A 21786-nucleotide genomic window follows, 5' to 3' on the forward strand; every position below is an offset into this window, starting at 1 on the left:
TAAAGTATGATAAAACCATCTCTCTACAACAGACACGGAAGAATAACCTACCAATCAAGACTGCCCATCTATAGAAAGTAGGATAAAAATAAACATAAATTAGGTGATCTTAGTCATATATTCAATGGCTTTAAATTAGAATAATAAACAATCAAAATTAATAACCTACCACTAATGTATTGGAAAAGTGAACATCATATGATTGGAAGCATACTCCCTAAGGATCGAGTCACAGGGATATCGTTTGTGACCTAATGTGGTAGGATTTGCCGATTTGATTGAGCAACATGCAGCTATTAAAGATGGAATCTGCAAAACAATTGTCAATATTGAATATTTAGTCAATCAAGCCCCCATCTTTGATGACTGTACGTGGCTCAATCAAATCCCACTATGTTAGGTATTAGAAGTATTATAACCTTTGGTTCACCAGGCAAAAGGCTCTAAGACTAGAGAGTTGGAATAACTAAAATATGTTACAGCCATTCCTCCACCGTCTACATGGTTCCATCTATTTATTGGTAGTAGATAATCCTTTGTGGTGACTTAATAATTATAAAGATATCTATACATACATGACATGGCTAGATTTAATTGACCTAACGGTAAGGCAGATGTTAAGATAAGATAGTGACAGGTATTTCAAACAAAATTTCTTGTGCACATGTGGCCGTGATGCAGGCGAGAAATCTACTCCGTCCATCAATTTTTTAAGCTCATAATTGGGTATTATCCATCACGATGCCGGTGAGAAATCCACCCCATCCATCAGTTTTTCAAGCTACAGATAGGGATAATAAAAAAACTTAGTGGATTGATAAGTCAGATGAGCCCACGTCAAGAAACAGTGAGAATGCAAACATCCACGGTTGAAACCTTCCTTGAGCGGACCATGATGTTTATATGCCATCCAAACCGTAGGAACTAGTGTCATCCTGATCGAGAGCTTCTGTGGCCCCCACGAAGTTTCCAGAATTTCCTTGGTGGGCATTCAATCACTGTTGTTTCCAGAGGCGTGTGCCACCTGAATTTTGGATCCACCTGATTTTTGGACATCCTTCCTACTGTTAGCTTGAGAAGCTGATGAGCAGAGTGGATTTCTCACACGCATCTGTGGGCCCCACATGGCTTTCAACCACAGGCACAGGCAATCCGCGTCCTCTCATCTCACCCCTTCGTCCTTACTAGCATGCCCCAGGAAGCTCGTCTAACCCCCGCCGTTCTTCTTTCTCCTCTTCTCCAAGCAACTATAAAATCCACAGCTCGTCCGATTGCAGAAACCGGGCATCCAAAAGGCAAAAAAAAAAAAAACCCTATCTTTGCACTTATTTACAAAACTGCCACCCTCTTGTCTCTTTCTCATCTCCTTCCCAATTCAAACAGAAAAAGAAAAAAAAAATCATGTCTACTCGATCGAACAAGGGTTTCGTCCGATACCAGAAGAAATTCATTCCCAAGAACCAAAATCAATCCAGAGAAGATTCGATCTCCAATCTCCCACTCACATCTTCTCTGAGAGAATCGTCTTCGAAGATCGACGGTCGAGATAACGCCGCGGCCAGTTCTTCTTCGTCTTCCGCTTTGAGTTCCAGTTCTTCGACTAGGGTTCGGATGGAAACGAATGGGAATTGGGTTTCTAAAAGTCAAGGTGGCAGTTTCGTAAATTACTTGCCCCAGGATGAGGCGGTCGCCACCGGCCTCGGCACAGAAGATGGAGCGTTGGATCCGGTGGAGTCGCAGAGGGTGGTGGATCTTCTCAATAGGGAGCTGTCTAGGTTGCTCAGATTGAGCCCTAGAGATTTCTGGAGAGAAGGTGAATTTCTGCTGTCCTTCTTTAGTAAAATTGTGTGGTTAGGATGTGGCAATTATGTTGAGTGATCAGAATGGTTGATCTTGTGGGCCACCATGTCGATTGCTTATACTCCAAAAGTCACTGCAGTTGGAGGATCCTAACCATTGTATCCTACCTTTAGCATGTCGGACACAGCCAATCAGACACCAGTTTTGGATTGATCGTCCATTGGCGGGCCGTTAGTTGGATGGATACCATAGCCAGTTTTCCTTGTTTGCTTTTGGGTTGTGTTCCATCCACATGATGGCCCATTAATCAGTGGTTTTTTAATTGCTGTACATGTGCCATGTAGATGCCATGGTCTCCATCATAGTAGCATTCATTCCAGGTGATATGTTTGTTATTTTTTTTTCTCCCATTTCCACATTGCAGTTTTGTTGAATTGTAGTAATTGCATTTTGGATTTTGGGTGGATTGTGTCTAGTAAAGAAGTTTGCTCATATCCTTATTGGATTGGTTGCTGTGATTCTTGGTTCGTATGCTTGCTATTTGTAGCTTTGAAGTTTGAGTTTTTAAGTGGAGTTGCAAAGACTGTTGAATAATGCACAAGTGAAAATTGAAGATAGACGATGACCGTCGTGGATTGTTGGCTTGGTTTGTTGTTTCGCATATGGTTGATATTCCTGGTTACTAGTGATTACGGAAGTGTTTTAGTTCGTGGGCTCGATATGTAAAGATTTACAGCAGTTGAAGTGGATTTCTTGATTTTGGAATGGAAATTTGTTGTGAGCAAGATGAAACAATGTTTTGTTGCAAAACTTTAACTGGTTGAAGTGAGAAAATTTTAGCAATACGTGGTTTATAGAGCTTTGCCATAGGAGACACCATATGTGCCGTCATGGTTCATAGCTACAAGATCCAACCCAGCCATCAGGGGCATCCCATTATGTAGATGTCTTGGCCTTATAATCAGGTGGGACATGCTATCCTGATTTATGGAGAGAACATCTTCAAGGTTGGCCTTACTTGGTAGACGGCTTGGATACTACACCCAGTGTTTGCCGTCTCAATATTGTACCATTATTGCACCCTTGGGACGCGAAAATGTTGTGGAAAACATCGAATGTATTGCAGTCTAAGGAAAACATTGGGGAAGAGTTAGGAAAATGGTAGAATTTTTCAGTGAAACTTCAGGGGATGTTACGAGACACCTGATTGGATACTTCGAACACAATGTACAAAAGAAACTGCAAAAGGAACTACTCATTCTAGTTTTCGATTGTTTATGGGACAAAATTATGCATTGTCATTTGTTGATTAGAAGTGATGCAAATATATCCAAAACTTATTCATATCATTCAAATGTCATTAAATACAAGAAATAAAACAAAAACCATCCACCAAAAACAATAAAAACAACCAAAATATACACTGGTCTCGGACTCACATGGAAGTACAAGTGAGCTCAAAGTTGTCGTCCCTATTTGTGCCAAGCAGCCATAATATTGTTGCTTCACATGATTGCAGTGTTTTGCAGAGCTGATGATACCAGGCAATGTACTCTTGAATATATCAAGGGTGCTTATCTTCTACTATGCACACCAGTATACTCATCAGTGGATACTGAGCTTAACTGTAATTGTCACAGTCGCTCACAGTGCCACTGGTTGTGGGTGTGGCTGGACACATCTATGCCCATACTCTTATTTTGTATACATCCTATGAATAGGCATTCCCTTGTCAGTATTTGTGGTTGTACTCGTGACCATAACCATAGCCCAATGGCTGCGAATGGGTGTTGTAGCTGTTGGAATCGCTCATCCCATAACCATGCAAGTCTTATCCATAAGGCAGCATGGAAGTATAGCTTCAATATTTCATTACTAACATGTGGTGGAATGTTGAAGTTTGAAGTAAATGAAACCACATTGGCGGTCATGTGGTGGAATATAAAGAAGTTTGAAGTAAATGAAACCATCCCATCTGTCACCGTTTCACTTGCTCCAAATATTCTTTAGTTGCTTTTGCTTTGCACCCTTATTCCTATAATGATGGTCCATGGGTGGGGACTTGGGTAAACTCCATTATTTCCTTAGCATCAAAGCCCATTGGTCTCCTTCTACTTTGACTATGACGCCCAAGTGCTTTGGGTGTGACGTCTACCACCAAAGGAAAAGACAAACACCAATAATAATACCCACTACTTCACGCATACAAGTATGCACACACACACACACACACACAATCTCTGACATTTCGCACAAAACTAACTTTCAACCCTCAAAGGAATCACTCATAGACTCTAATATTGGATTTTAGGTCAGATTTGATGCAGGACGGAGTGATCTAACCTAATATGATCCCATGAAATTAAAAGATAGATTAACTAGAGCAATGGAACAACATAATAAAGCCAATTTACCATAAATTCAGAAAATTTAGATTCATGACATGTCCAAATTCAAGCCTATGACAGTCCCGCAATGCGAATCTCATAAATTACTAATTAACCAGGACCCCATCATAGCATAGGAATTGATCTAATTCTGAAGGGAATATCTTGGTTTGTTAAAGGGTTTAAGAACTATGGTTTCGGGATTTTGAAATTTTTGGGGATTTTGGGGAAATTAGGATTTTAGAGACTTAGGGTTAGGATTTTAAGGATTTAGGGTTAGGGTTTTAGGAATTTAGGGTTTTCAGAACTAGGGTTTTGAGAACCAATGTTTTGAGAACTAGGTTTGGATGGATTTGGGGTTGTAAAAGAAGAAGAATGAAGGTTTAAAAGAAGAAGAAAGAAGAAGAAGAAAAAAGAAGAAGAGATGAAGGTTGAAGAAAAAAAGAAGATAAGAGAAGATGATACCTTGTTGAGAAGAGAAAATGTAGAAATGATAACTAGGGAATTACTCCTCGTGGTTTTGCACCACCAATCTGAAAGCAAAAGGAGAAAAATCTCTTTCATTCATAACATGTATAATGGCTAGGGTGGGGACGCCCGACCCTTTATTGTTTCAGAACAATCTTTTTAAAAAAAGGCGCTCTCTTATAAGATTCTCAACATAAGGACGCTTAAAGAATTAAAAGTTATTCCTAACTCTCTAATCCCAACACAAATATGAGCCATATCAAAAATAACGAAACATGTAAACAAACTAAACAACTAAACTATTTCGTGGCCCATTGGGATCCATGATCAAGATGTCCGATGATGATGATGATCCAATCGTCAAGATAGTCCTCGGCCGAAATCCAATCGTTAAAATGGTCCACGATCGAAATCCAACAGTGCAAATGTGTCCATCAAGCTCCTATATGCAGCCCACACACATCTTCCCAGTGTAGGGTCCCCAAAGATGCACGAACATGCAAGTGGGGTTTTCAACATGGCTAGGAGTGTGAATTGGGCCAAGTGGGCCCCGTGTAATGGTCTTCTAGCCATAAGGAGACTGGCTCAACCCTCCTCTAGTATGGTTCTTGGATGTCCTCATTAAGATTGCTTACAATTTCAGTCTTTTTGATTTGTCAGCTGATTTTACTGAGTTTTTATATATTGGAGATTTACACTCGGTCCCCCTAGCAACTCCTACAGATAACTTCCACAATTCACCTGGAAGGGAATCCAAGGGTGAAAATGAGCCACTTGACTCCTTATTAGAAGGCTTCGACTAGTAAGAATTGGGAGGTGATTGATTGGATGGTCCAATTGGGGGTTACTGGATATTGCTAGGACAGAAGTGTTAGTACCTAGCACATTTTGAATGAGCAGGATCCAAATTTCATTAAAAAAGTGTTTCCAATAATAAAGAAAAGAATTCTTAACACACTAGCCTTATTTCACTTCCACATTAAAACATGCCATGTTCCTGTTCAGGTAAGCCATGACATGTATTACCATCTTTTGAGATGTCGCATTCAAATTCACATTCACATTCACACTCGCATCCACATTATTAAGGGTATCTGGATAAGTGATTTGCTTAACTTGTGACTTCATTGTCATTATTTCTTGCAAATGTGGTAGATCATCACATTATGAAATGATATTTCTTTTATTTAATTGCTGTGAAGGTGTTATTTTTTTGACTGGAACATTGATATAGGTGTCCTATTTTCACCATTGCCATGTGACTTTTTTTGTTTTTTCCCAGTGGCCAGTGATAGTTCTTTGCACGAATTTTTGGATAGCTATCTACAGTTTAGGAATAGATGGTATGATTTCCCTCATCACGGAGTAAGAGGAATAGTTGCAGGCATCATTGTTGGAGAGTTTGAATTAAGCCGGCGTGTTTTCATGGTCTTCTACCGCATGTATGTATTATTTCATGATTTTTGAGTATATTTTTGTGTTTTTTTCTTATTTAGGAGAATGCTGTTTAGTATTGTTAAATTTCCTTGCATTAGCCCATCACCATTTGCAGAATACTTTTTGCTACAGATCTTCCAATAAAGATCCTGGTGCCCGTGCTAGTGATAGCCTCAGTACAAAAGAGCATGGAGGTGTTTTTAAGTCTTCTTCACCTTAAAATGTGATTATATGGACATGGGCATTGAAAGCAGATACCCATGGTATCAATTTTTTGATACAAACTTATTGATTCCTTCCACGTACAGCCCTCTTGCAGGAAAAGAAGTTACTTGACTTGCCGAAGTTGTTGGATATATGCGCTATCTATGGCCATGACAATGAAGAATTGACTAGCTTACTGGTAAAACCCTTCTTATCTCAATGATTTATTCCTTCACCTCTTTTTGTGTGCATGCATGCATGTGTTTTCTTTTCTTTTGACAGAAAAGCTTCATTGATATATTCAAGTTTTTTTAGTCAAAATGCTTAGCTACATATCTCTTTTAGCCATAACAGGTTGGTTTCAGCTCTTAATGTTTAGGTCGTGAATTGACAGTCAGTCCTTGTGGTAGTTTGATGTTACTATGCTGTGTTATTTTTGTGATAGTGAGGTCATTTTCTCATGTTCTATTGTTGTCTTCTTTTCTGTATATATTTATTTTTGCCTTTTCTTTAAGTTGTGGCATACATATTCAATGCGTAATTCAGACAAAGCAATTGACAGAGAATCTTTCATTGGTTTTTTGTTCCCTTTATTTGTTTCTGTTGGTCGTTATCTAGCTTCTACTTCTACGAAGCTGATTAAGTCTGGTTGTACATTCTAAACGTTACTGATTAATTGGTTTTGAATATCTGCTCTTTTTTACTATTTCATCAATGATCATCGTTCTAAGTCTCTCAGCATGTAAATTCTTCTCTGATTTGTGCAGGCGGGCTTGTAGCCTCATAATTTTATCAGACCTATTTACTCTTTTCGTCACTTCAGGCAGATGACAGATTGTGATGATATTTCATGGCATATCTTTGAACTCTATATTGCCAGTGTACATTTCTTGCATTTCGTTTACTGTAGACCCCATACCTGCTTGAGTGATATTCTAAGTTCTAAGGTGTTGAGTTTTCCATTGCTGTACTGAATTGTAGCTTCACATGTAAAATTCTTATGCTAGCTTCTTCTTCGTCTTCTTTTTTCTTTTTTCTTTTTTTTTTTCTGTTTTTTTTTTTTTCTTTTTTTTTTTTTTTTTAAATAAAAAATTATCTTCCTTATTTTCTGCTGTTTTCAATCTAGTATATTAATTTCATCTGAATGGTTGCGTGCTCTTTTATGTTGTATGGAAATTCTTACTTTGGTTCTGATGCATCATGCACGATGCAACTGTTATTAGCAACATGCATATTTGTTGTGCATGCAGATTGCAAGTATTTCGAGGTTAGTTTGAAGGTTAGCTTTTATTTTCCCCCAGGTTACTAATGCGATGAGAGCCCAGCCAACACTTCTTGAAAGTCTGCCAAAGACAGTTGCTCATTTCCTAAGCATTGTCCACACAATGCATCAGCGTTGCAACGCATCTTTGGAGGTGTTCTTCTATCTTAACCATAGGATTTCTTACTTCATGAGGATTTAGTGGATAGTGGATACCATGTGGTCTCTTTTAATTTCCTCAAATGTATTATTGAAGCTCCGTGCTGAATTCTTGTCTTACTAGGATGTAACAATTAATTTGATGTCCGATTTCACTTCTACATTCCACATTACTATCTTTTTCTTGACGTCTACTGCAGGATGTGCATTTTTTAACCTCTATAGCACATACTTATATTCATGTCTCAAATCCACACAAAGCATTAAAGACTTGAACAAAGCTATTAAATGTCCACGGCATCACAGCGACAGTGACTTTAAATGGATTTGAACTCTGAAAGCACCACATCATAACATATGCGTATAAAATCTCAATATACAAACTCTCACATATTAAAAAACAAGAGAATAAGCTTTAAATTCTTAGTGATCATGGAACAGTGATGCATTTTCTAATAAATGATGCTATTGTTCATCATCATCATCATCATCAGCATGTCATCACCATCATCATTCCCTTTGCCTTGGTCATCATTCATATCATGAATATGAGGCATGTCTGCATTTTCTTCACATTCATTCTTGAATGACCCGTTCTTCAACATCTTCCACTTCTCTTCAAGATGATTTAAATTTCCTGGAGGGGTCATTGTTTGGGCTTGGATGATTCAAAGGACACCTATGCACTGCAAAGCCCAAAAACCCAGATGCATCAGCTGATACAGATCCCTCTGTGCTCAACTTTGGATGATGGGAAAAACAGTTTCAACTTTCTTTCCATTTTTTGTCTGCTTCCCTCTGATGTAAATTTAAAAAAATAAAAATAAAAATAGTGATGAACTATTGCAAATAACAAAACAATGCTGTCAAGATTTGTCCTAAATACAATTTCAAGCCATAGACAGTTACTTTATTTTATAGCCTATGATATGCAGGTTCTATTTTCCGCTGGAGATCCTGAAGATCATGGGCACAGTCGACTACGTGCTGATTTATTAGAGGCAAGTTGTAGTCCTCTTCCAATAAATCTAGAGTGGGGTACATGTATGCTTTTGTTTAGACTTTTAGTTTTCGTGGGTAGGAACTCTTCTGTTATTTCTTCAGGTCATGGACTTCATAAATGATGCAATTGGATCGCTGGATGCCTTCGTGGATGCATACAAGCTCGCAGCTGTCTACTTCTCTTATCCTGCTGAAATAAGGTATTTTTTACTTACTGAAGTATAGGATTTCAATTCTTGAGTTCTGCTGATCCCACATGTGTGGATTGGCTGGGATTGACATTTACATGTGGCTGCCCGTGCCGGTCTGCATGTGCATGCTAGATGCAAGCCATAATCAAGCTGGTCCAACTATTAGGTGGCCCATGGGTTTGTTGAATGCAGATGTTGGCTGATTTCTTCTTCTTCCTCCTCTTTTATTATTATTATTATTGTTCTTATTTTTGCATTTGTGCAGGATGCAAGGCATCCATCCGATAGGCCACACTTTACAAATCCCTTGGCCCCAAAGTCAGGCCGGTCCAATCAGCAAGTGGACAATGTGTTTTTTTGTGAACATTGTCTGATTTCTTTTCTGCCGTCCAATTTTTGCTTGATTGTAATCAACCTATGTAATAGTCTATTAAACTGTGCCTGTGGGAGGAGGCTGAACTCCTCTCTCTTTTGAACCGTCTTTTGGGAATAGCTGTAAGTCTGGATCGGGATGCGATGTCATGGAATTTAGACAAATTGTGTTCCTTCACAATAAGATCTTTTTTCGCACTGTTGTCAGATCCCCATGCGGGTGGGTGAAGTTCCGGTGCATTCCTATTACATCTGGTCATATGGCTCCCCAAAAAAGGTTGTGTCCGTTGATTGGTTGGTGGGGGTAGAAGAAAGTCCTCACCATTGACAATCTCCGCAAGCGAGGCATGTCACTAGTCAATGCATATGCTCCCTTTGTTGGAAGGATGCTGAGTCGGTTGATCATCTATTCATGCATTGTCCGTTTGCGAGGGGGATTTGGGAAAACTTCTTTATGCTATTCAGGGTGATGCCAAAAACAAATTTTGAAAATTTCCAAGCATGGTGAGGAGTAGGCAAAGTTGGGAGGAAGATATGGAGACTTTCATTGCTAGCGGGATTTTGGATGATCTGGCAAGAGAGGAATAACCGATGCTTCAGTAATACATCAAGTTCCTTAGTGGGAGTCTTCTCTAAGGCGAGGTATTCAGTTATTGATTGGGCTAAGGTCTTTCTTGCACCAGAAGACTGCTCTCTTGACACAAAGGGTTGGTATTCATTGTAACCGTGTATATATGTGGGCTGACTTGTAGGGGTGTTGTAGATAGCCTTTACTCTTTTCTTCTCTGTGTGTGTGTGTATTCTGTTTTTGCTGGCTCTTTGCCTTTTTCAATAAAGTTTCTGTTAACTTTCAAAAGGAGGAGGAAAAAAAACTGTGCCTGTAGCAGTTTTTTGCTCTCTTTGCTGGTCCCAAGCCTGGATAAAGGAAGAGGGTAGTTGCATCAAGTTGGCAGCTGTTGTCAAACTTATGCCATAACTTCCATGATGAATCCAAATAATTTGACATTCCAAATAGAATGGGTGGAACAGGATTCATGCAGCTGACCCCAGTTAATTGGGACAAGGCTTAGATGATGATGATGATGATGATGAATTTTAGTACTGTGAAACCACCTGATGATTGGACCCGCCTAGTTTTGGTGTGGCACGTGTACACTGTGGGGCCACCTGATGGATGGCTTGGATCTTGTGCAAATGTTGTCAAGTTGGTAGATGTGGCTATGTGGCTCTCTGTTTCTCATGTCTTTCCACAACTTCTCATTGGCTCTAACAAATATTGCCTCTCTCGATCCTCTTTGCTATGCAGTTCCGGTAATGATGAACTACTCAATACGCTGGCGAGATTGCATGATTCATTCCTACCATCTCTGCAACGTGGACTTGAACTTATTTTTAATGCCAGAGTAGATGGTACGCATAATCCACATGGGGACACAATTCCAACTATTGCTGAAAATTTCAAGATGCTATCGACAAGGATAGTTAAGTTTGGTTGGAAATTACTGGATCTTTGCTATTTAAGCGATGAACTAGTTGAAAGCAGCACGCCCCTTCCAACCACTACAAAGATGTTTCCTGCCAAAATTGAGGATCCTGCTGTAAGGGGAGACTTCTTGGTTCAGACATTTAGAGAGATCAGTGGAGTTTCGTCTCGACTTAAGGAGAACCAGAGCAGCGGAACATTTCTTCAGAAGATTGAAAGGAATTACAATATATTGAGCCGACTGGACAGTCTTCGGACTAGTGGTAAGTACTTCATGCCTATCATTCTTGAGTGGGTTGGATTTGAGTTCACAGTTCATATACTTCTTAAAGTGATATACTTGTCTGGTTGGATGATCTACTTTTGTGTTATTTTGAAAGATGTGGTCGCTTCTTTCAGTGGCTTCCCCAGACCACGTTGATGGTATCGTTGGATAAGATCTTCTGAATTTTTGGGCAATTTTCAGGGGTAGGAATGAATTAGGTCTTGGGGTGAAGTGGGCCTGGTACCATTAGTAATTGGTATCAACCCAACAAATTGGTGCGCCTTAGTGATGGATCTGGTCCATCTGAGCAGCTGGCCTCCTCTCTGTGAGATCCATACCCAATAATTGTGCTGATTGAAAGTTTGTAACTATGAGATCCCTTACCCATCTGTGGACTGTTGAGAAAAGTTGGGGCAAAAGCTTTATTGATTGAATGTTTCAAAGTGCTCAATCAATCACTGCAGTTTCTTACCTTTGGCCCATCTCAATGATGTTACCCAACGAGTGGTTGGTCCAGATTGCCCAACGTGTTCCCAATCGTATCTGTTATAGGTCAATATCATTTACCAACTGGTACTGGAAAACATGCAGAATCCAGCCTCTGTGAATTATTATGGGTTGCAGTATATGTGATTTCACATATAAACCATACATCATCCATGTTCTGACCCTAACGGATGGTACAAGGCTATGATGGTGATGACTATTTATCGTCCATGTACTACCGTAGTTACTTTTGTCTATGTGTGGGGCTTCGCCAAGTGCACACACATGTGCAATAAAGCTAATGTACATGCCACCTGTGTGCCAACATGGCACATAGGTGCAAGATCCAATCCATCCGTCAGGTTGGTTTGACATTGTACATGTTTTCCCCAAAATGAATCAGGTCCACTCAGCATGTGGACCCCCAATATTAGAAACAGGCGGATGGGTTAGAAAACTGCAGCCAAGTTTTCAGAACCGTACATTTGTTTTTCAAACTGTGGGCCACCTGACCGGAGGATCAAGCTGATTCTTGGGCCAGGGCATCAAGATAGTGGTTTCTTTCTAACAGATGGATTGGATCTCGGACTTACCATGCCATCATGGCATACAATGTGGTGTGTACATTAGCTTTATTCTTTTCCTATCTTTCCATCCCACATTTGGACACGATTTTGGAATGTGAATATATTAAGTTGAAGCAACTAAATGAATAAAATAAAATAAAATAAACAATTTCTACATGCAGGATGGATTTTCATGGATGAGGAACAGTTTCAGTACTTGCTTCGCATTGCAACATCTTCTTCCTCCCATGCTGCGGAGAGAGAACGGAATGCACCAATTCCTTTACCAAGCAATCGGGCACAGACGAATGAAGATGCCGTGATTATTGAGTCTAAGATCAGTCAGATCAAAGACCTTTTCCCAGATTATGGTAAAGGGTACCTCTCTGCCTGTCTTGAAGCTTATAACCACAGCCCGGAGGAGGTAATCCAGAGGATATTGGAGGGAACTCTCCATGAAGATCTATTGTCTCTTGACATTTCGCTAGAGGAGGCTCCGGCGCCCAAGTCTGCAGCGTCTCTGAGCAAGAAGGATAAAGGGAAAGGAGCGCTTGTAGAGCCCACGACAACATCATCCGCTAATGCGGATTTATCGTCCTCTAACGCAGTTCCTTCAGTGGGCCACAGCAACATGGGCGGCTCAGCATCATTGTCATCGTCATCATCTTTGTATGGGAGGTACACAAGGAAGTCCAAAGACGTGCTCGACCTTGAACTTCTAGACACTAGGGGTGCTGAGGATTTGGCGAGGTCTGCTGCTCTCATGTCACAGTACGAGTATGAAGATGAGTATGATGACTCTTTTGATGAGCTGGGCCTGAGTCTTGTGGAGTCGGGATTCGAGGAAACGGAGAGTTTGCTTGACCGGGGCAGTTTGTTTCCGGGGAAATCTTTGGATGCTGGGACAGAGAGATGGCAGTCGCAGAAGAAGCCACAGTTCTACGTCAAGGATGGGAAGAACTACAGTTACAAGGTTTCGGGTTCAGTAGCTGCCTCGAGTGCTCAAGAAGCGGCAAGGATTAATTTGACCCAGAAAGAACTTATCCACGGCTTGGGGCGGGGCGGGAACTTACCAATTGCGGCCTCTAGAAAGACGACAGAATCTGGAGAGCAGGATGATCAGACATCTGATGGTGGGGAGGAACCGGCAGAGGGATCAACAGGCGGGAGAGGAAATCCGAACTCAAGGGGCAGGGGCCGGGGAAGAGGGGGCTGGAATAATTACAGGAAGGATCGAGCAGCTAAGAAGCATTTTGATTCGTTGACGCGTTTTTAAGTAGTTACTGGGTTTTTGAGGAGTCCAATTTTTATTTTTATTTTAAATTGTCTATAGTGAGGATTACAGCAGTTAAGGGCCTGGTTGAACGTATCTCATGCAAAAGGAGTTTCTGGCGTGGAACAAGTGGAGACCATGGGTGTTTGTGGAAGTGCATCCAAAGACATCAGGCAAAATGAAGCTTGGCTCAAGACGTTGATCAGCCCTCAAAATGCCTTTTGAGGTTGTCCAAATGGTCCCTTAGAGATTCAATTATCAATGAAATGGCAGTTGATTTTCTTGGGTAAATGGTTTTGGGTTACAATTAGTGTTTTTACTTGTAATGAAATATATACAATGTGGGGTTTGGCCGTTGGCACTTGTGCCCATCTAAAGGTGCGTGTAAGGCTTGCAAACGGCTGATGATAAACAGAGTGTGTGAAAGGATAACCAGGAATTAAAATTAAAGAAAAAAAAAAAAAAAACCAAACAGATTTACAGACGTCAATAGGACTTTGGTCATGGTTAAAAGACCATGGTGATGGTGATAGGTCTATTAATGGGCTGGGCTTGGACCAGGCAAAATCGAAATTTCAAATATGCCCGGCCTGAATGGTTCGAAATCCGGCCTAAAGCCAAATCGAAATTTCGAATATGCCCGGCCTGAACGGTTCGAAATCCGCCCTAAAGCCAACGCCAGGCCCCAGCCCGCTGACAACCCCAAAATGGTGTGGGTGGCGTTTTGGGAATGTGAGTCTTGCATGTGGTACGTTTTCATGACACTCCTAATAACTAATGAAGAGCGAGTGTTTTTCTTTGTGTAGATCCTGTTTCAATGGGTACTTGAGGTTTCTAACTAAAATTGGGGATGGGATGTTGATGATTGGTGACATGATTCCAACGGTTCTGATGAGCATTGACATTGATACAAGTGGTTGAATCAGGTGGCCCATCTTTGAAGTAGTTAAAAGAATCATCGGACGTGGCCATTTTCTGGGTATGCTGCTATATGTTGCGTTATGTATTAATTAGTGGAGTGGATGATGTCGTGCCTATTCTATCCATTCATTTTACAAGTGTTTTTGAAAATTAAGAAAAACTTGCGGACCGTTTGGATGAGGGAATTTGAATGCCCAGTATTCTAATACCTAGAATTCTTATAATTCTACATTTGGAGGATGATGGGGGCATTGCAAATTGCCCTTTGGATACCACCCAATTAGTAACTTTTTTTAAAACTAATATTAAGTAAATAAGTTTTTTTTTTTTTTTTGAAAAAAGTTAGTTTGGTAAGCATAGTTGTCACTTGTCAAAATAACTAATGCCATGAAAGTTACTTCTTGCTGTCAGTATTTATTTATTTATTTAATTTTCTTTATTAACTTTTTTACTTTTCTACTTTTCGGTCTCCATTTCATCTCTCTATGTGATGGATGTCCATAACAAAGGAATCACCACATTATGGACGGTCTGCATTGATGGTGGGGCTTACATGGTGGAAGATCCACATCAAAGGTAAGTCTCACATGATGGATGGCTTATATTAACATGGCCCACGTAATAGATGCCCTAAATCAAAGGTCAGCTTCTAATAATGAATGACCCACATCTGAGGTGGGTCCTGCATGATGGATGGCCGACATTGAAGATGGGGCCCACATGATGGATGGTCTACATCAAAGGTGAGCTCCACATGATGGCAAATGAATATTATAGGTGGTCCCTGCATGATAGACCATAACATTGATGGTGGTCCCCACATGATAGACGATCCATATCAAGGTGGGCCCACATGAGGACAGATCACATTGAAGGTCAAACCCCTAATGATGATTGACCCACATCCAAGGTAGGCTCGCTTGATGGATGGCCACTTCGAAGTTGGGCCTTGCATGATAGATGGTCTACATTAAAGGTCCACGTGATGGATATCATGCATTCAAGGTGGGCCCAACGTAGTGATCAGTCCACATTAAAAGATGGGCTCACATGATGGACAATAGATATTAAGGGTGAACCCAACCAACTCGAGGGATAAGTAATTATGTGATCTTGGAAACCAAACGTACTTTTTCTACTTTTTGGATGATAAGTATGTTGATTATCTATTGAATAAATAGTAGAAACCAAGATAAGCTACATGTGGGCATAAGCTCCCCCTAAATGCCCATGGTCATTACAATGTCGGAAAAAAAAAAAAAAAAAAACTAATGATTTCTTTTGATTTAAAAAAGATAGATTTTCACTTTGATACTCACCCAGGATTTTCTAAGTCTCCCCACACTAGACTCACTGGGCCTCCCTTAGGATCACCAGACCACTTTTTTAGAGGGATCAACAGTGAAAGGTGTGGGACACATATGATGGAGGGTCTAAATCAATGATGGTGCTACATGCGGTATGGTTAGCATAGACCATTCATTTCAAGAACCACATGATCCAATGAGCTATTTTTAATATGATTAATACAAACCGCTTCATTTTCAAGGCACTGATGGAGGTCAGTATCATTCAACTAATGTGATTTTTTTAGAGGAATGGGCAATCAAGTGTGGGAGCCGTATGATGGATGTCGTAGATCAATATGGATTATCAATTTCTCTATGCATTGATTAGAAGATTAGATTATTCAACTAAAGTTGTTTTCTTAGAGGGATGGGCAAGAAAGGGCAGGACCCACATGACAAATATTTAAATAATTTGTTGGATATATATATATATATATATATATGGATTGTGAATTTTCGGCATTAATGACCATTGGATAATCACACCCAAACAATCAAGGGCATCCAAAATGGACAGTTAGCATTCAAATAATCTCACTGTCCATTTTGCAGGCCCTTATTTGAATACATGCGAGCATCCCATTTAGATGATGGATGGTTAGGACCACATGGAATCTGCAGTGGACCCCTCCAGTCCAATGGTCCACAATATTGATAGGTGGGCCCAAGTGGGCCCCACATGTAATGAATGTGTAATGGATGGGCTCTTCATTACTGTCACTCTTCTCCCATGTAGCTTCTAAGGCATGCAATGGTTTGAAAGGGACTTTGAAAGGGACTCTTGCTTGAGTGCTGTCAAAATGGAAACCTTTGAATGTAAACAACAAGCATGCTAAATTATTGCTACTTGAGACTCCTATGTTAGTCTTACACTATTTTGAAAATGTTAATGATGCATTTTCCTCCCACGTGGCATTGGTTTACATCAAACCAGACCGTCCAAAGCTCTGGTCTCATTCTGAATAGTGCAAATCTCTAAAATCACACTGATCATAGTTAAAAGTAAAATACTTAACGGGCCATGATAATAATAGAAGGGTCAGATTGACGATATTATATTCTCACTATAATTTTTCGGTTATCCTCTATCCACTGTTGGGTCAGCAATTTTGACGGTTTGGATTTCTATACAACTATGCCATGTATGTGGTTGAAGAGTCACCACTAGTTTTTAAATGGTGTTAAACTAACATAGAGCATGCCTAACGGAACTTGCCTGATACGTATGGTTTCTTTTGCTTTCTGCAGTTGTCATTTTACGTGTTGGCAATTGGCATGCTAGAATGGAAACGGATTGCGTACTGACTAACTCTCCGTGGGTATTTTATCCACTCCGTCCATACATTTTAGCACATAATTTTAGGTCATTAGCCCAAAAATAAAGCATATCCAAAGCTCAAATGGACCACACCACCAGAAACAGTGTGAATTAAACATCTACCATTGAAAATTTCATGAGGGCCACAGAAGTTTTAGATCAATCTGATATTTGTGTTTTCACTTCATCCATGTCTTTGTGATATTATGAACATGTTGGATGAAAAATAAACATCACTGTGGGCCATAGAAAGGTTTCAACAGTGGAAATCATTATTCCCATGGTTTCCTGGAGTATGGTCCACTTAAGGTTTATATATAACTCAATTTTAGGATCAACTACTAAAATGATCTTAAAAAATAGATAAGCGGAGTGGATAAGAAAAATACATTAATAGTGGGCCCAATTAAGTTTACTCAGTACAAGAAGAGCGTACTGAGTAACTCAACACGCAATCTGATTTCCAAGAATGGGAATCAGATTGCGTACTGTGTTACTCGGTGCGTAATCCGATTTCCTTATAATGGGAATCGGATTGCATGTTGAGTTACTTGGTACGCTCTTATAATACTGAGTAAACTTTGTTGGGCCCATCGTGCATGCATGTAGTTTATCCATGTCATCCATATGTTTTTCCATATTATTTTAGAGGTTGAGACTAAATTTTAAATATATCAAAAGCTCAAGTGGACAGTACCACAGGAAACAGTGGAAGTATTGATTTCCACCATTGAAACATTCCTAAGGCCTACAGTGGTATTTATTTGTCATCCAACTAGTCCATAAGATCATATAGACATGGATGAAGGGAAAAAACAAATATAAGCTTGGTCTAATACTTCTGCAGCCCCCAAGAACTTTTCAACGGTGGATGTTCAACTCACACTGTTTCATGTGGTGTGTTCCACTTGAGTTTTTGATATCCTTCATTTTTGGGCTGAACTCCTAAAATTATCTAGTAAAATGGATGGACGGAAAGGATGAAATGCATGAATGACAGTAGGTCCCATAGGGTTTAGCTAAGCGTGCTGTGTTACTCAGTACGCAATCGCTTCCGCTAGAATGACGAATTATTCTCCATTTTTAGTATGTACATGTGGGCCCATACTATGGTGATCTAGACGCAAGCAGATTGCGTACTGAGTAACTCATAGCGTACTGAGTAAACTTTGTGGACCCCACTTTCATTCATGCATTGTATCCACTCCGTCCATCTCGTTTAACACGTAATTTTATTGATTTATCCTAAAAATGGAGTATACCCAAACGTAAACTGTACCACACCACCGGAAATAGTGTGAATTGAACATCTACCCTTGAAGAATTCTTGGGGGCAACCAAAGTTTTAGATCAAGCTGATATTTGTGTTTTCCATTCATCCATGTCTGTCTGATCTTATGAACAGGTTGGATGACAAATAAATATCATTGGAGGCCTTACAAAGTTTTCAACGGTGGAAATCAATAGTTCCACTTTTTCCTGTGATATGGTCCAATTGGGCTTTGTATATGCATCAATTTTGGGTTGAACCCCTAAAAGGATCTGTAAAAATGAATGGACAGTGTGGATAAACCACATGCAGTCACGGTGGGCCCAACAGAGTTTACTCAGTACCATAAGAGCGTACAGAGTTACCCAATTTCCATCTAGACCATTGGTTAGTTGGGTCACATGGTGGATGGACCATGGCTACAAAATCTCTGACATTGGGAGATCTTAAGCGCTCATCTTTTTCCCTTCTTGAAATCTTGACCGTCCATTGGCATTCCCTAGATTGGAAGTTTGGATTGTCGTACGGAGGAAATACTTCTTGTAATAGTTCATCCACGCTGTGGCCAGACAAACTAATGGTGTAGATTACTGATCCATTGGCTCCACTGTACAAAATAATAATAAACTTTGGCCGAGGATCATATAAATCCAAATACGACCGTTGATGTAATTATAGTAGTCGTTGTGGTAGCACTAGCTTTGGCGACTCGGACCTTGATTTTTGAGTTGTGGCCCATTTAGTCATTTGATCTCTGTCACTCACCGAGTCTGAGTTGGCACAGTTGCATGAATATTTGCAGTATAATTTACATTTAATGGTCCTAATATCTACATTGTGAGGCCCACCAAATGAATGGTATGAATGTCCCCAACATGCCAGGTTGGATGCATGGGCTCAAGAAAACTCAAGTTCCATCTTTGTTTTTTATTGGCCGTTTGGTTACCATTAAAGTTTTGTTTATATGAACTAATTTAGGCACATTTGTTCAACTAAAGCTTTATCAGGATCAACTTGCATGAGCATAGTATTTCCTTGTACTGACTATTGTCAGTCAAACACCGCTCTTCAAGCATGTTTGGATTGTGAATTACATCACTAATATATGGTAAATATGTAAAGGTTATAAAATATAGTATTTGTTTCTTAAAAAATAAGTAATTTGGTTGTTGGAGTAAACTGGCTTTATATCACACCACAATGGTATAAACTTGAGCCACAACATATCCGGATCAAACCTCAAGCTTAGGTATTAGAAATTTAAATTTGACGTCAATATTAATTTATGTGCTTTGCAATAAAAATAAGACAATATAATAAAATAGATAACCAAACAAAAACAATAAAATACTGAACACATGATATTTTAATGTGAAAAAGTTCTTACGAGAAAAAATCACATCACAAATTAATAAAAATCTCAAATATAATCAAAACTTTAGAGTACATCACTTAAAGAGCTCAATTATAGGCTAATCTCCAATTGTGATGTGCAACCCTTGAAAAAAGCATTCTTAAGCCTTTACAAACACTGGAAACCCTCTCACCTTATAAATCCCTACCAATAGAAAAAAAACGTCCATAATTTATCAAATCCCTAATCTAAACCAGACTTTAACATCTTGATTTGCGCAAAACTATGCAATCCGATGGTTGAAATTTTGATCGATCTTTGGTCGATCGAGCTTTCAACCGAGACTCTTGGTTGATCGAAACAATAATCAACTGACTAAAACGTCACAGTAAGGTCCGATCGACCCCCAAATTTCTCGGTCGACCGAACTATGACTGCTACAGCTAAAAGTAGAATGCAAGGCGTCCTACGCAATATTGATTGACAATTCTTGTGTTTGGATATGCATAGTAAAATCTTATTAATTATATTTTTACATAATCAAAATGTTAAATCAATAAAAATTTTTTTGATATAAACGCTGGTAGAATGCACATATAAAGGCTTTAGCATGCCATAGTATAAGAACTCTTTAAACTAAACAAGACTATGTAATAGATTTAGATGCAAAAAAAAAACACACACAACGTGAAAGACAAAAACAACAAATTCGTATGGACAAGAAATCCTCACCATCGATCATTAACCTTTTTCAGTTGAACATGGACCACTGTTGCAAATATCTTCTTAATTGGATAATTACATGCTAACAAAGCATTCACACGCTGCCACTTAAGATCTATCAAAGTAGATTAGCAGATAGAGTTGATATGGTAGCATGCTTTATAAAAGGATAATATATCTATATTGAGATATTAATTATTTAAATCAAGATCAGAGTACACAAATACACTATTTCCATCCAAAAATCTTTGTTATTTTCTTCATTTTGTACTACTCCTTTGACCTAAGGTCTTGGCCTACTATGATGGCACGTGTGCAGAAGCCAAACGTTTGTGTGATTGATATTTTGCATTTTCTACATGTGGGGACTATGTGGTTCAATCGTTGGATACGATGGCCCAGGAGGATTGTATGCTTGTAGTGGAATGAATCACACACTGACTGATCATCCATCACCGTTGATTTTGCATCAAGAAAAAGTACAAAAGCTGTTGATACGTTTGTCTGCAAAAGATGAGTTTTGCATCAAGAAAAGAATAAAAGATTTATGCTGGCCTTTAATGGAAACTCATGTGTATAGAATATGGAACTGCACGGGCTCTTACTCAATCGTACGGTTGAACTAGGATCATGTCACGTGATCCAAATCGTTTATTTATTGGGTGCATTCAATCAATCAATGGGAATTACTCACGGTTGCAAGTTATTTTTATATTGCGGAATTGACAAATCATCCATATATCAATAATGAAAATTGAATACTGAAATCTTAAAAGCATAGTTGATGGGAAAGACATACCAAATGCTGTGATATTGCTAAAAATGAATATTGGTCTTTCATAGTTTGTACTTTTAAAAGAATTTTCAATGGAAATATTAAGAGGAAAGAGAGCCATAAATGCTTACCCATCACACTTCTCTCATCAATAGTATTTACATAATAAGTTTCCACAATCAGTTTAATAACTGTATATAAGAATCACAGTTCAAGCGTCTTACTCCAAATCCACTTGCAATGATGGCAACTATAGTGAAGCTTACTAAATCGTTCCATCTAAATAATCGTAACAGTCAAATCTAAACCAGTCCTCACGCGTGACCCACTTAGTAAAAGTCTTACAACGAACTCTAATATTGAAATACTTTAAGCCATTGATCAAAAGTATGGCCCCTGTTGGAAACTTTATTAAACCGTTGATCTTTTAGGTCCCTTGTGGATGAATCAATTCATTTTGAAGAGCGTAGATTCGGCACATATATGTTGAAATGTGGGACACGTGTGGCAAGTGGGTCATTTGAGAATTCATGGTGGCACATGTGGTGTATGGATGTACATGTCGGCCCGGGTTAAATCCATCAGACTCAATTGAGTCATGACTCCGAGTCATTGGATCTGAGTCAGTTGAGTACACGCATTTCCTTTTCACAAAAGATACGAAGTTATTAAGAAACATGCACTATAAAAACCCAATAGCAATCCATCTGAATACACCCACA

The 21786-nt window shown here is 39.3% G+C and overlaps 1 protein-coding gene across 1 annotated transcript; it reads left to right on the top strand.

The window, feature by feature from the left end:
- Positions 1 to 1175: 1175 nt before the first annotated feature.
- Positions 1176 to 13645, top strand: LOC131229019 (uncharacterized). Its single transcript, XM_058224872.1, has 9 exons — positions 1176 to 1813; positions 5938 to 6097; positions 6225 to 6286; positions 6401 to 6495; positions 7598 to 7711; positions 8652 to 8717; positions 8821 to 8918; positions 10588 to 11027; positions 12264 to 13645. Exons 1-9 carry the CDS (start codon positions 1402 to 1404, stop codon positions 13355 to 13357), a joined length of 2541 nt encoding a protein of 846 aa, XP_058080855.1. The 5' UTR covers positions 1176 to 1401; the 3' UTR covers positions 13358 to 13645.
- Positions 13646 to 21786: the final 8141 nt, after the last annotated feature.

This window comes from Magnolia sinica, chromosome 16, assembly GCF_029962835.1.
Source record: "Magnolia sinica isolate HGM2019 chromosome 16, MsV1, whole genome shotgun sequence".
In the NCBI taxonomy this organism is placed as follows: Eukaryota; Viridiplantae; Streptophyta; class Magnoliopsida; order Magnoliales; family Magnoliaceae; genus Magnolia; species Magnolia sinica.